This window comes from Periplaneta americana, chromosome 7 (assembly GCF_040183065.1).
Source record: "Periplaneta americana isolate PAMFEO1 chromosome 7, P.americana_PAMFEO1_priV1, whole genome shotgun sequence".
Lineage (NCBI taxonomy): Eukaryota > Metazoa > Arthropoda > Insecta > Blattodea > Blattidae > Periplaneta > Periplaneta americana.
In genome coordinates, this window is record NC_091123.1 from 20935764 (window position 1) to 20951809 (window position 16046).

Sequence of the window (16046 nt, forward strand, 5' to 3'; positions counted from 1 at the left end):
TTATTGAAGAAAGAGATTTCTTAGTATATCTTCCATTGGCAATTACTATAATGAGCAGCACTGAAATAAATGCAGTCTATGGGAAATATTTAGACATGGATTCATTTTCATACAGAGCTATTTCCTGCTGCAACACTAATTGCTCATGGCACAAAATAGATATATAGTAATCTCATGAAAAGTTTTAATTTTTAAATGTAAATTGCCAACACATTTTTTACTATAAAATGTGTAATTTTAGATTTATACCCATATTGTGATGAAACAATATTAAGCTTTGAGTATTAGCTGCAATAACATATTTTTTTACTGAAATACATTTCCCCCCTCTTAAAAACTTTGAGCAAAAACAAGACAAGATGTAATATCCTTTTCTCTCCACTAAGAAAGGCGACAAAGTCACACAAAAATCTCCATTACATGAATAACTGAACAATTACTTAAAAAATGAATTTAGGTCCTAATTAAATGAAAAATAAAATAAACACAGTTGCCATAATGTGTTAAATCCGCATTCTGAGACTTATACTGTAATATAAATTATGCCCGTTAAAATATAGGTATTTTATTATATCTCTTAAAGATGCTTCATTCACTGCTTTATAAATGAAGAAATTTCTTACATTAATAAGAGTATGTGAATATGAATGGTCACAAGTATACAATGAACTGTGTAGATCTAACTTGTTTCTTCCTCTCCCAAAAATGGAAAATATTTTCGTTGTTGAAATGACTGCAAATTACATAAATTTCGAAATAAATCGAGAAAAGAAAAATAAAACTAAATAAATAAGGGTATATAAATACATACACACAAATACATGGAAACGTAAACATATAAATGTACATGTAAAATGATACACTAATTAATAAATAAATAAGTGAATCAATGAAACTCAAATGAACGAAGAGATAGAAGATGAATAAGTGGTCGGTAAATCCATACATGAACAAACAGATGAAAAGATACATTAATGCAGACCATTCCAACACTGTGTTTGAGAGCTGGGGATGCTGCCCTGGGTGGACTCCCACTCCTCTCTGTTGCTGAGGCTGTGGTGATGTATGAATTCATGTGATCATCAATTCTTTCCTTTGTCTGTTCGATGATATTCTTCAGGCATTGCTGGATTATGCATTCTGTCAGTCATTCATTCATCCATACGGTTTACTATGTTTATGCTTAACTGTTGTGAATAAGAATGAAGAGAAGTGCGTCGACAGTCAGTTCAGGGTTTAACTCCTCTTGGGAGGGCCTGTATCTTGTTGTCCAATCTGATGACAACAATGTTCAAAGTTGTTGTTGTTGTTATCTAATGCCGGGCTTTGGCAACGAAGCCATTAGCATTCTTGCTCTCCAATATTTCTCTGTGGTGGATCCATCAGGTAGAACTTCACAGGTTTGTAGATGATCTCCAGTCATTTCTTCTTCTTTTTAATTAGCATAAGTGTAACCGTTTTTGAAGTGGGCACCAATTTTTTGTTTGTAATGGTGGTTACATCACCCACTCACGTAAACCCCAAGTATGACTGGAGGGCCACACCTGTCGTGGTTAATGGGTCCATCGGACCTGGCCGGGAGGAGTTTTAGAGTCCACCGACCTTTCTCACAAGCACCACTTGTGGAACATTTCTACGCCGTGACAGGCCAGCGTAAGAGATGAAGTAGCATTTCAATGTTTAATATGCCAAATCAATGTACAGGCAAAAACGTACAACATGAAGCATCACTTTGAAGTTAAACATTCTGATACACACGCTCATATTATCGGCAAAGAGAGGAAGGCATTAACAACGAAACTGAAGACCAAAATGCAGTCTTTTTATTACGAGGTAAATATCATTTCAACTAATTAAGTATTCTTAAAGGAAATATAATTAAATTAATGGTTATAGTAAGTTTATTTTGAACAGTTATCAACAATATATGAGAATTATTATAAAAAGGTTTGTTTAACTGTTAAAAGATTTTCTGTCCATTTAACTATGTATCTATTTTTTGTATAGTGACAATGTCATTAAATAGTAATATGCGTTACAAGAGCGGTATGTTGAAGTTTTCATGTTCGAGGAAAAGTTTGAAAAAGCGAAAAGTAGTTGAGCCTTTTTAATTTCCGAGAATTGAAAGAAAACATACCGCTTGTGTATCATACATTATTTTGTGCGAAGATCGTTTATTACATACCTGAAAGAGGAATTTCTAATTAGTTGCAATGAAATCTCCATCTTGGTTTCTGTTCAATGACGGCAACTTTGGAAAACAAATATATCTATCTTCAACATTGTTGCTTTAAAATGTTTTCTGTGTTTACTATACTCCAGCAGGCCGTGATATACGTCTGTCTTTTTTCCCCCAGTCTATGATGAGTCTGGAATCTTGTTGATTTTTTCACAGCTTCCTTAATGTTACTTGCATCACGAATGCAGTAACTTTAGTGGAGTTGTAGAGTTTACTTAATTTTTGCAAATATTTAAAAACAATAATTAACAGTGCAATTCAGGTGAAATTGCAGTGGTAAGTTTCCAATTTATAATTGTTACTATATTGAACGTCTCTAAAAATAATATGTTGAAAGCCTAAAGCAGTAAAATCAATATGTCACTTAAGCGGGAAATTGTTATGTGTGTTAGGTTGGGAATACTGAATATGGAATTTTAGACTTTCCGCAGATTGGTTTTGTGCGGAAACCAAGCAAATACGCACAATCTCGCACAAAATTCATTTTTCCCTTTCTTTCGCAGCACACTGAACCAAATTCCGAACTGTGTTCTTCTCTGGTGACGTTATTTTAGTCAATTAGTCTCTCTCCACAAACAATCCCTCGCCACGTGCAGGAACTTGGTGGACATTTTTATGACGCCCTTTTCTCTAAATATTGAACAAGCTCAAGGCAAATTCCAAAGAGAACTGATAAGCTTTCAATGTCACACAATATGAAACATAGATATTACAATATTCCAGGCAACCTCGTTGCGTTTTATAAGAACTTGGAAAAAAAAAAAAAAGAGTTCCCGCATATCCACGCATTGACATGCAAGTTAATTGCTATGTTTGCTCTACATACCTTTGCGAACACATATTCTCAGTCATGAACCTGAATAACAGTAAAACTAGGTCATGTTTGTCCAATGTTGCGTTGGAAGCAGTGTTATGCATTCATTCTGCTCAAACAATTTTCCCTGATATAGCTAAGTTCATGAAATCAAAGAAATTTCAGAATCTTCCTAACTACAGAAAAAAAAAAGGACAATTTTATTTTGTTGTATTATTTCGTAAAGGCTGATTATTGTAATTCTGGAATTCTTTCTATGTATCATAAAATGTGCATCCATACACCTCACTGGCTCACTCCACGCCCTCTCAGCAATCGGTCTGTCTCTCTCTCTCTAGGGCTCGCTGGCTTTGGCACAGCACCTATGAACCCAGGAACCCAGGGCTGCCATGCGGCATCATGGTGGCTGCCCACTTGGAATCGTGGTGGGAATATAATGGTGAAGCAGTGCGCAGCCTCGCCCGTTCTCCTACTACGTGATGACGTCACGCGGGAAGCATTGCAGAGTCTCTCGCAGCTTGCTAGCTTAGCTCAGCTCAGCTCCGTAAGGTTTTGGAAGTGGGGTAGGTTAATTGATTATGAATACCAAGAAGCTGTATTAACTAATCCCTTCCCTACTAACGTCTTGTGATGCGCTCCCAAAGCATAGCCGTCTAGACATGACGTCTTTGTGACCCTGCGACTTTTATTGACAGTTTTCATTCAAGCTGTCAAATGCAGTTTTTTTCAAGCTGTCTATTTAGAGGGTTGTTATATGTTGTAAAACGATCTTTCGTGAAAAAGAGGAGTTATTTTCCTATAAATATACGTGAAAGGTTTTCCAGAAGTCCACACCTGTGGTGTAACGGTCAGCGCGTCTGGCTGCGAAACCAGGTGGCCCGGGTTCGAATCCCGGTCGGGGCAAGTTACCTGGTTGAGGTTTTTTCCGGGGTTTTCCCTCAACCCAATACGAGCAAATGCTGGGTAACTTTCGGTGCTGGACCCCGGACTCATTTCACCGGCATTATCACCTTCATATCATTCAGACGCTAAATAACCTAGATGTTGATACAGCGTCGTAAAATAACCCAATAAAAAAGTTTTCCAGAATTCTAACTGTTTGAATAAAAGTGCATTGAAGTTCTGTCCTGCATTCCAAGTGGAATGAACAAAGTTTAAGAAAGGGAATCAGAATCGAGGTCTTGTAAGAGTTATTGGCAGTAAAGTGACATGACAGAAAAGGTCTGTCTACGAAGCACAACATTCACATGGTGAGCATAAAGGAAAAAAGGGTAACAATGAAGGGGAATAAACAGTGGTGAAACTGAAGGGCGTAATAGAGTACAATAACGTTATGTTGTGGGTTGACTGTCAGGTCAGCGTCAGAATGAAGTCTTATATCCCTTCTCCATTATGGGAAAATACGTAAAAAAAAAAAGCTACAGAAACGTTTCTTCAATATAATGTTTATGGTACTTTTCAGCTTTTCAATGTCTACGTAATTGCATGTAAGACCGTGAAGGGAAGCAAACCCAGGAAGGAAAGGATCTATACAAATCTTCAACTTGACCTGGAAGCACGCATTTTATAGAGGGTTACGGCGACAATATTACAAGCAAACTGTTGGGCTTATTCCCCCCCTCCCGACATATACCTACCACCCACAGAAAAAGAAGCCAGCGAGAACCTGCAAAGTTTGTAAATCTCACAAGAAATGTTTTGTACTGGAGTCTTTCGAAACTTAACATACTGTTCAAACTGTTACCAAATTATGAGTATAATATCACAATTTGTAGTAAAAGACCCATGTTTATTGCAAACGACTTCCACCTGCCTTTAAATGCCACTTACCGCACACCACCAATTCACTGTCTGCGCGTGGAGATTTAAATAGAGATTCCAGGCAAGAAGCCCGTCCTTTTAAATCTTACTGCATGAACTTAAAGATAGCAACAAGCAAACTTTAGAAAAGAGTCAATAATGAACATTTGTTAAAGGCAGTTGTCGAATTAATTACGTTCATTCTGGTGTACTGCTTTCGTTAGAAGATAACTTAAGTTCATGGACTCAACTCGGTTTGATCCATTCAGGGTGATGGGCAGAATACGTTCTGAATCAGACCTTCGATTTCAGGCTGGCTTTAAAGAGGCTGAAAATGTGAATTGCAACAAATGTCAAGTGTAGCATGATGAAGTGTCCCTAAAAGAAGGCAAATTCGAAAGAAAAAAACGCATTTTCGATAAAATGTGGACTTAACGCGTTTTGATTCCGAGCTCCTCAAATACGTTCAATAAAGTTTCATCGTCAACATTTTTACATTACTTAAAAAAAACACATCAGTTTTTCATTCCAGTGATTCTGCATATTTCTTTTAGTAAAATGCTCCTGCACACAATTTTAATATCTGAATATTTTTTACACAAATTAAGTCCACAATTTCCACATCTGACATTAATTTTCGTAATGTGAACGGCTTTCTTGTTAGCAGCTAGTACTTGAAATAGACCTTGATTCACCCTCACTAACCACTTCTGTATTATCTTCCTCACTACCACTTTCTTTCTTCAACTCCGCCGGTAAATCAATTTCCAATGGCACTATAATATCACTTTTACCCAAAACATTAAGGCTGCTATTATCCACAAAACAACTCATGTCTATGTTCTGTATCCCTGAATACAACTAGATTTGAATAAACACCAATAAAGAAAGAACAAATTTACCAACTCAAGTTTCTACACTGCAAGTAAATGGTAAAGTGGAGAATTGAAACAGTAAACGACTTTAACGGCATTACAAACAGTTACAACAATGGACAAAAATCACAGAATTCAAACTAGAGAATGTTTAAAAGTGTAGGTCATATGAAATGCCAAGGGTGGGTAAAATCTGTCCACTAACAAATACTTCAAATTATTAGTCTGCTATATTTGAAATCTGAAACAGAACACGTGTGCATACTTTATCATGTTAGAGACAAATAGAGTAAAGGTAAAAGCTGCCAGATTTCATTAATTAAAAAAAATTTAGAAAATAAAAAGGGTGGGCAATTTTTTCCCAACCGTGATAATGCTAAGGTTAAGCGAGAAAATAATTATTTTATGCCCATTGATTGACGCCTTTTTTGCTCCTCTATTGACATTCGAGACAATTGAATCCTTCCGTTTACTGAAGCCTTTTCTGTCTGGAAGTTGTTAAAAGATAACACAGCTTTAACATTTTATGAGACATGTAATTAAGTCCTTTTAGCTTAGAAAGTTTTGAAGAACTATGAGAAAATTATTCCCTTCTGCGGAGCGACTCATATGTGAAACATTTTAACAATATGATACACAGGAACATACTAGTTAATACTTATTATAATGCTGTAATTACTCACGTTTCGTTATTTAGGTCTAATGCACTATCCTCTGATACATGTTCGTCTGAATTGGTTTTGGAAGTGGCCTGAAGAGGACATGAACTATTAGCAATGATGTCATGAATTTCTTTTCTCCTTCTCCGTTTTTCACATCTGTCCAATCTCAGATTATCTGTTGATTTTCGTTTCAAGCAAGACTGCGCCAGAGCTTTTGTGGGTACAGCGTCTACTTTCAGATTACGACTGCTTTTTGGTTCATAATTTAGGAGTTTCTGCTTTAAAGGTACTTCGTAACTTGACTCCTCAAAATGAAGTCAACATATTCGAGCTGAAACAACATTAAATCTTAAGATTTTTACGCCCTTTTCTTTTCGCTCAAAGCAATCTATGGAATAAGTCAAACAATAAGTTTAACATGAAAATATATTTTGCAAATGAGTTGCGAAGCAAATAAAATTTAGTAACATGCGAGAAAACTCATCGTGCTGTAAATTGACTTCATCCTCCCTTCTACAAGCCTGCAACCATTGTCTTGCCAAGTCTTCATTCTTCGGAAACCTATAATATTTTACGTCAGTTCCTTTTGTTTTTCGATTGTAAATCAAAAAACCAGATACTGCATATCCAGGCATACTAATAACATGTGTCACATTAATAGCATTACTGATACAAGAATAACATTCAATATTATATATATATATATATATATATATATATATATATATAAACAAAGAATTAACACCGTGCACGTACACACAACAGCTGTTTGTTTTGTTCCTCGAGCACTGCGGTGCAAATTAGCGCGCCGCTGCTGCTTCCCAAGTGACGACATGCGCAGTAGAAAACGAGTTTGAGTCAACCGTCTGCTACACCATTATATTCCCACCACGCTTGGAATGGTCCGCATTAATGAATAAACTGTCAAGAACATGAATAAATAAATGGACGAATGTTGTTTTTTGTTTTCTAATGACAATTTGACAATAAAGTCATTTGACCTCTTGCACTCCAATATTTTTCAAAAGAAAATGGCAAGTTGTAGCCGATTTAAGTGAACACCATATAATAAATGGACGAATAGATGAACATATATTGTACATGAATGAATAAATTGAGAAGCACATGAATGAATAAGAACATGAATAAATAAATTGTTGAATGAGTATATAAATTAACCAATAATAAACAAATAAATTCTATATTTGTACAATCTTCACCTGGTGCTTTGTTACTTTTCATGTTTTGTAGGTATATTTTATATCCGGCTATATTTTCTGATAGACTTGAAAGCAATAAAATGTCCCTCCAACTACTTTCTAGCCAGGAGGAGGTATGAAGAAATGAAATGAAGATGTCTTGAACGAACTCCGAATGATACCTGTTTTGGATCAAGTACATCAATATCAAAGACTGGCTCCAACATGTAAATAGACTGTCAAACAATAGAATACCAAAAAGCAATCCTGAATTATAATCCAACAGGAAAAGGTCGTTGCAACGTCCTCAAAAATGATGGAAAGAAAACTTTGGTAGATTTTTAGTTTAGTAGGTTATTTTACGACGCTTTATCAACAGCTTAGGTTATTTAGCGTCTGAATGAGATGAAGGTGATAATGCCGGTGAAATGAGTCCGGGGTCCAACACCGAAAGTTACCCAGCATTTGCTCATATTGGGTTGAGGGAAAACCCCGGAAAAAACCTTGCCCCGACCGGGAATCGAACCCAGGCCACCTAGTTTCGCGGCTAGACACGCTAACCGTTACTCCACAGGCGTGGACAACTTTGGTAGACTGGAACACTTCTTCAAAGGACTACAACCTATGAGGATAATGATGATAAATAAATTAATGAATAAACGCATAAGTACGTTAATAAACAAATGGTTGAATAAGTATATAAATAGCCAAATAAATGAACAGATATATTAATGAATAAATGAATAAGAACATGAATAAATAAATAAATGGTTCAATAAGTACTTAAATGTGCAAATACTGTATATAGTATACAATTTAATGAATGAATGAGTATAAAAAAGAGTGATTAAATGAATAAATACCCCCTGAAATATGTAACTAAATAAATATATAAACTAAGTTCAATTTATATTATGCACATTACTTTGGATCTTGGATACTGAGGGAGCAAACAAATGCACAAACTGAAGTTCTGAAAATATTTCAAGCAGAGTGCTGATCAAGGTCTAAAAGCAAGCACTACAACATGCTTGTACTATAGGTATGCAACAAGGCATTACTCACCACCCCTTGAGCAATTAGTCTCTGTATTTCTTCCTGGCGCCTCTTTTCGAATTCTTTGTATTCATCCTGAGTGTAGATCTGCTGCTCATCCAGACCCTCCCAGCCGGGATCTTTCTCGAACTCAGCCTTCTGTGTCTGAGTCAGGAATTCTTGGTAGCTTAAATGAATAAATTAAATCAATTAGAAAGGGAAGATGATCTATGAAGTGTATGTGTTCATGTTTCAAACCCAGCTGAGCGAGAAGGATTTTTAAAGAGTTAAATAATTATCATTATGTTTCAATAATTTATTAGAAGTCTTGGTCTTGTAAACGAAAAATTAGGAATACCTTTCAAAACTTCAGAGAATAGTTATTTATGGTACTTGTGAGGTAAGTGCATCTTTATTGCGCGAGTGGAAAGATTTAACACGAGGCGTTAGCAGCATGCTTAAATTACACGAGCGCAATAACAATCACGCTCACAAGTACCATACGTAATTTTATCCATGACTATAACGAAAAATTATGTTTTATAAAAGAAAATATGTTGAAAATAAGTCCTCATATAATCACATATCATGACATGGATTTTAGAATTGATACGTTTACTAGATAGGTCATGATGTAGGAGGCCATGATTAGTGAAGAATGGTATCTAAGGCGTTGGATAAATAACAAATTATAATTAATTATACAATTTTAATATATATTTTTTCATTTTAAACGTGTATTTTCGTCTTTTTGAAGTTTCAGGGATTATTTAGAATCGTTCACGGGACTAATGTGATTAATATAATTTCACATTTTACTTCTGTAAATTTAAGAGGAATATTAAAAAGCAGTTAATCATCGTGCCTGTTTAGCTCAGTTGACTAACGCGTGTTGTTATAAAATCCTATAAAACCAACTTTGCAGGTTCATGTCTCCTCGCCTCCCAAAAGGTAAATTATGACAAATTAAAAAAAAAATAGATATTAGATATGGATGCAATGCACAAATTACGACGTAGTAGATAGAGAAAAGAGAAGGAGATTGGGTAGGTGTATGTATATTTAAGAAATGATAATAAACAAGTAGAGGTAGTGACATCTAGTAACTAATATATTAACTTCTTGAGTAATAGTTCAATGGAAAAGTATACGTGTGTGCCCGGGTACTAGAAAAACAATAATGAACTGTGAGATAAAGCTCAAACTGTGAGGTAAAGTCTTTATCTCACTAGTGGAATAAAGTAATGTTGAATAAAAGCCTACTTTACAAACGCAAAAGTATTTAGTAAAGGCATGTTTTTCGTTATGGTCATGGAAAAAATATATAACATTTCATTAATACCCAAAATTAATATTTTAAATAACTATAACTACAGTTGGAGCACCTGATAATCTCACAAAATCTGTTTCTTTCCCAATCATCTGTCAAAAACACGATCTTTGATGAACAATATGCTGTAAAACAATCCATTCTCCACACTACTTCAAATGGAATAATCTCACTAACCTGATGAGACTGTCATTGTTGACATCAGCCTCTTTGAACACGTGTTCTCGCATCCTCTCCAGCTCCTCAACTCGTTCCCGCATGTCATCCTCTGTTGCACCTGGTGTGTACATCTTGTCTAACTCCTTCAGGAACAGTGCTTTCACCTCGTTTGCATCCCACACACCATTGCCATCCAAATCTGAACAAACAATTGACAACCCTTCAATTAATAATTATTTTTAAGGCTATCCATAAATAACAGAATGATAATGGAACAATGTTAAAAAAATTAGTAAAAACTGAAGTAGAGCTGAACTTGATTATAGCATTGGTTATTAATGGAGAAAAATTCGCTCTGGCACTGGGGATGGAACCCAGGATCCCCAGTTCTAACACTGGGCGCTCCAACAACTGAGCTACTCTGAGGCTCACTCCACAGCATCAGATCGAATCTCTCTCCATTAGTATTTTTCCATTAGAGCCCCACTAGGGGTCCTGGATTCGATCCCTGGTGCCGGAGCGAATTTTTCTCCATTAATAGCCAATGGTAACCATAACAGATAATAAATTCTGTAGGACCAAAAAAATTAATCTTTACGTTGATTACACTGGGTGTTCAGTTCAAAGTGTGTCATGGCTCGCTGTATGTCGTCATGTGGCTAGCCGATGAGCCTAGAGAATTCAATCTTCCTACACTTCCACAGAAGCGTATTACCTATGTGCCAGAGAAGTTGCCTAGCAAGTACGGCGTTCATTCTGAAGAGTACTTACCGATGCATACGGTAACGCCAGTAGTGGCAGGAATGTGAACTGTTTGGAAACACGTACTGAGGTGAGTTTTTTTCTTACTGTCGGGATATGTGGAGAGGGTTAAGACGATTTCTTACGTATTTGTTGACATTAACTTCGACGGTCAACATGGACACGGAGCATTTGATTTGTGTTGTGGAATGTTGCCGTACGCAACCGACGATAACAAATACCCTGTGTACGACTGCCCGCACAAAACACAGTTCGAAAGAGGTTATGGTAGCACACAAACCGTACAGACCACCATCTGTTGCTACGACATTCAAGTTATACCGTACACGTTCTCAAGTTCAGATTGAACACCTTGAATAATAGGCAACTTCTCTGACATAAAAGCTGAAACTCGCTTCAAAATTGCTGACTCACTACAGTGACGTCATGACACACTTTGAAATGAACACCCGCAGTAATCAAGGTTAATGTAATACTCTGGCTACAGTGGTTTTTATCTGTATCACAAGAATGTGATTTATTTTTATAACAACAAATTTTTAACAGTTTACATAAAGATATTTAGCAATATGTTCATGTTATACGTACATAATAGTATTAATAGTCTCTACTGTGCAAGTTTTTGGATGGCCTCCATAGAACATTACACCGCGGATATCATTAAGAGAAATTCGCAGGTAGGCAGTAATATCATTAGTGATAAATACTGTTTTTAAGTTACTATGACAAAAGCATTTTACAGGTCAAATCTTCTGTCACACGATGCAGCCATTTCATTTTTCTTCTCCCACGTTTTCTGTAGTTCCCTGCTTCAGTGAATAAAAGTCTTTTGGGTATTTCTTCATCATCCATCCTCAACAGATATCCAAGCCATATTACAATGACAATTCTGTCATGCACCAGGAACATTTGATAGAGCTCATGATTGCATCTCTTTCTCCAAATTCCTTCAACGTTTGCTGGACCATAAATTTTTCCAAGTATCTTTATTTCGAAATATTCAAGAGTATCTTCTTCTGTTTTTAAAAGGATCCAAATTTCCGAACCATATGTCAAGACAAATCATATCAAAGTTTACAAAGATTGATTTGTTTATGTTCACTGAAAGGACTGTTAATTTCAGGAGCTTCAACATCCCAAAATAAGTTTTATTTGCTGCTAGTCATCATTCTGTTATTCAGTGAGACTAGTGAGCCGAGATATTTAAACTGATTTTCATATTCTAAAATATATTCTTGAATTGATATTTTTTTCGGGTATGGATGTTTCTTTATGACCAGCAAACATATACTGTGCTTTGTTTTGTTTTCATTAATTATCAAACCCATTTTATCAGCAGCTTTATTCAGCAATATGAAATTCTCCTGCAGTGATGATAAATAATCTATAAAATATTGTGTTACCAATATGAATTCCAGATGATCGTATTACTTTCTGGAAGACAATATTAAAAAGAAGACAAGCTTATGGATTCTCTTCTTTTAACCCTTTATTAGACTGAAATGGCCCTGACAGATCTACTTCTTTTTTGACTCGACTTCTATTATTTTCCATAGTTGCCATTAATAGTCTAATCTCATTTGTTAGGCGGAGTTCTTAAATAATGTAGTATGCATCATTTTCATTATAACAATATTTATTTTCAAGTACATGTTGGAGTTTAGTTATCCCATCTGATAAGCAATGCATTTCATCATTCACTGACAGTAAACAGAAAGATATTAAATCATGGTTTTAAAAGCAGTGAGTGTGTATATTAAAAAGTTTCACAGATGGCCTTGACTCTTTTATGTCACAAAACTTTAATTTAATATGCAACCATATTGACTATAAAAAAGTCAAATGATATTCACGATTAAAATAAGCATAAAGGGAGAAATAAAATTCATGAACATAAAAATATATACCCGAGTATAATTATTATGGTCACGATCATTTAATTACAAAGAATGACTTATTGTTCACGTTCATTATGAAATTTTACATACGAGTTTTAATTTCAGTTTCTGGTTACGCCTTTTTTGTTGCAATAGTCTTGAATTTTAGAGCACTTTATGCACAAAGAGAAGTACAAGTTACGTACTGCATGCTTTCAGGTTGCTGTTCTAGCATTTGAATAGAAAATATGTTACAATTTATAAGATGAATGGAATGTGCATAAAATTATACACACATAAATATCATTCTGGTTTATCTCTTGCAATTTCATTTTAGAGGTTAAAGAGTTCTGTAAAAGGTTTAATATCCTTTCCTAGGAGACAATACGAATTAGGAGTTTTAAGTACCACCATAAAGGTTAAGTACATTTTAACAGTGCCATAAAAAGTTGGTCAACGTGTGCAGGTATAACAGTTTTATGACACGATTTTAACCTAACTTGTGTTTCTAAGAAAAAGTTCAGAATTAGATACAAAACAAAAACGTGTAATTTATGCAGCAAATCTTACTGTTACGTTATATATATATATATATATATATATATATATATATATATATATATACACACACACACACACACACACACACACACACACACACATCCACTTTATTCTTTTCTAGATCCTTCCAGAAACACATTAAAAATGTACTCAAAACGACAAGGCAATATCTTAAGTTGCCATTGTTTTACGATTATTTTAATGTGGAAGTCAGTTGCTGTTAAATGTAAAATGGACAACTACGGTAATTTATGATCCTAAAATAATAAGAAAGAAATTTAAAATATGACTTTTTAATTGCACAGGTGATGATGTTTTTTAAGAACGGCCTAAATCTAATTCATGGATATCTACCAAGAATGGTCTCTCATTATCGCAGTGAACTAATGCTATTAAGATGAACTGTAATGTTACATCTGTCAAGAGTGTTCCTGGCAAGAGTCAAGTAAACCTCTGCCGAGCTTGTAATGAGACTGAAAATCTGGTTCATATCCTTGCCTTCTGCAAAAAAAGGCGAACTTCTTCACCACAGTAACAATCACCACAAAGTTCCAGTTTCAATGCAAACTGTTTTAGAAATACTAAAAGTTATGAGATATATAGTCGGTTTAAAAGCAAAACACATTAAGTCAAAAATATAACTTCTGGAAAAGGCATACCTGTATAACGAATATAATGAATGTGTATAAACATAAAATTGGAAAATAAGGAGAAACAACTTGCTAAAAATAATATTTTGAGGAATCAGTTTTGTCATGAACATTAAAACGCCTTTTTCTTAGAAGTAATATTTTTTCTTTAACATGTTTTGCTTGTAAACCGACAGTATGAAGTAGAAGTTTGTATGTATGTACTTCACATGTAGGTTCTATAAAAAGAGCATATTGTAGTAATCGACAAGGACAAGAAAAAAGGCTGTATTAATGACCTAACAGTGTGACTCGAAAAATTTGTAAACCAAATAAAGGATGTTGATATAGAAAAGAAACAATATTACCAACCTTGCTGAGCTTACATAAGGAAGAAAATATAGCATTAAATCCTGAGAAGTCATCAGAATTCTTGTTGGTGCTCATGGAACAATTTCCAGCTTTGCTGTCTCAGTGTTCAGAAAATTTAGATTTCACTTGCAAGTTCTTAAAGACTCCTTGGAAATTTTGCACAGACATTTGTAGATATAGATGACACACGTCATTAAGATAAATGGATCATACGAGGAGACAAAAAGAAAGGCAGAAAATAGGAAAGACTGGAGAATGCTGGGTTTGCAGTGAAGACCTGCCTTTGGGTTATGAATGAATGAATGAATGTGACGGTAGATGCCCACTGATGTAACATATGTTTAAATGTTTTGCAATTAATTATACATATGATTATAATTTTTATTTAATTATCAATTTAATCTGTTGATTGTTACATGATCCTTTGAATTTACAAGCAGGCTGAATCTTTTAGGTACCCTATAATGGGCAGCTACCGCGTTTGGAAATTATCTCTCTAAGGGTACTGATCTAAAATGGAAGAAATTACTCAATGTTGATAAAACAAAATAGTTTCTACTTTCTCCCTATTTACAACTCAAAACAAACCTGCCACTTCTTAAACAATTTGAAAAACAAACGCAATTGAAAGACTATAAACAATTTATACAATTCTAGGTAAAAATACAGGATAATTCTTGACTAATGACCTGTATTTATGTTCATATGACATTTTATGCTCAAAGTGGTCCCCAGAACTGATTCCTAAAGCACGGGTCATTAGTCATGAATTACCCTGTATATAAATATAGACATTAAGGGATGAAAAAGCATCTTTTTTGAACTGTAATGGAATTACAGAATTGGATAGAAAAATGTACTTTAGTGCATGAATCCAGAATTTCGTATCAACTCTTGACATTGAAAATCTCTAGTGGGAAAATGTCGATTAAAAATCTCATTGGCCCACAGCCAATGTAACAATATCCAACAGCAACAATGCATATATATGAAGTGCTCAAATTACGAGGGTGATCCAGGAAATAACGACCGTTTTGTTGTAATAATTAAAAAAAATATATTTATTTGAAAAAACAAAGTCTGTCACATAACTGAAGCTTCCTTTACTTCTCTACATAATCACCACCTACATTTAAACATTTGTCGTATCTGTTCACTAGCTTAGAATTCCCGTGTTATACTCCTCTGCCGCCAGTTCATTAAGCCAGGTGTTCACTGTCTTCTTCAACTCTTCATCACTTCCAAAACACGTACCACTCAGAAAGTCTTTCAGCTTAGTGAAAAGGTGAAAATCGCTAGGAGCAAGGTCTGGACTATAGGGCGGATGATCGAAGATTTCCCCAACCGAATTGATCCAGCAATTCTCGAGTTGAAGCAGCAGTGTGTGGGCGGGCGTTGTCGTGAAGAAGCACAACTCCTCTCGAAAGCATTCCTCGCCTCTTGTTTTGGATGGCTCGCCGTAGTTTTCGTAAAGTCTCACAATAACGATTTGCATTGATCGTAGTGCCTTTTGGCATGAAATCCAGCAAAAGAACACCTTTGCGATACCAAAAGACAGTAGCCATGACTTTTTGTGTTGAGAGAGTCTGTTTGAATTTTCTCTTTTCTTGGGTGATGAGGGATGATGCCACTGACGTGATTGGCGCTTGGTCTCTGGGGTTTTGTGAGACACCCAGGTCTCATCACCAGTCACAATTTGATCAAGAAAGGCGTCTCCATCTGTGTGATATCG

General features: G+C 35.2%; 1 protein-coding gene across 3 annotated transcripts in view; it reads right to left on the reverse strand.

The window, feature by feature from the left end:
* NUCB1 (Nucleobindin 1) overlaps positions 1-16046 on the reverse strand; it is a 40903-nt gene that overhangs the window by 13689 nt on the left and 11168 nt on the right. For all 3 annotated transcript variants that reach the window (XM_069830390.1, XM_069830391.1, XM_069830389.1), the window contains exons 7-8: positions 10132-10312; positions 8655-8811 (exon numbers count right to left, since the gene is read on the reverse strand). In XM_069830390.1, the coding sequence (XP_069686491.1) occupies positions 8655-8811; positions 10132-10312 (338 nt within the window). The remainder of the gene's footprint in view (positions 1-8654; positions 8812-10131; positions 10313-16046) is intronic.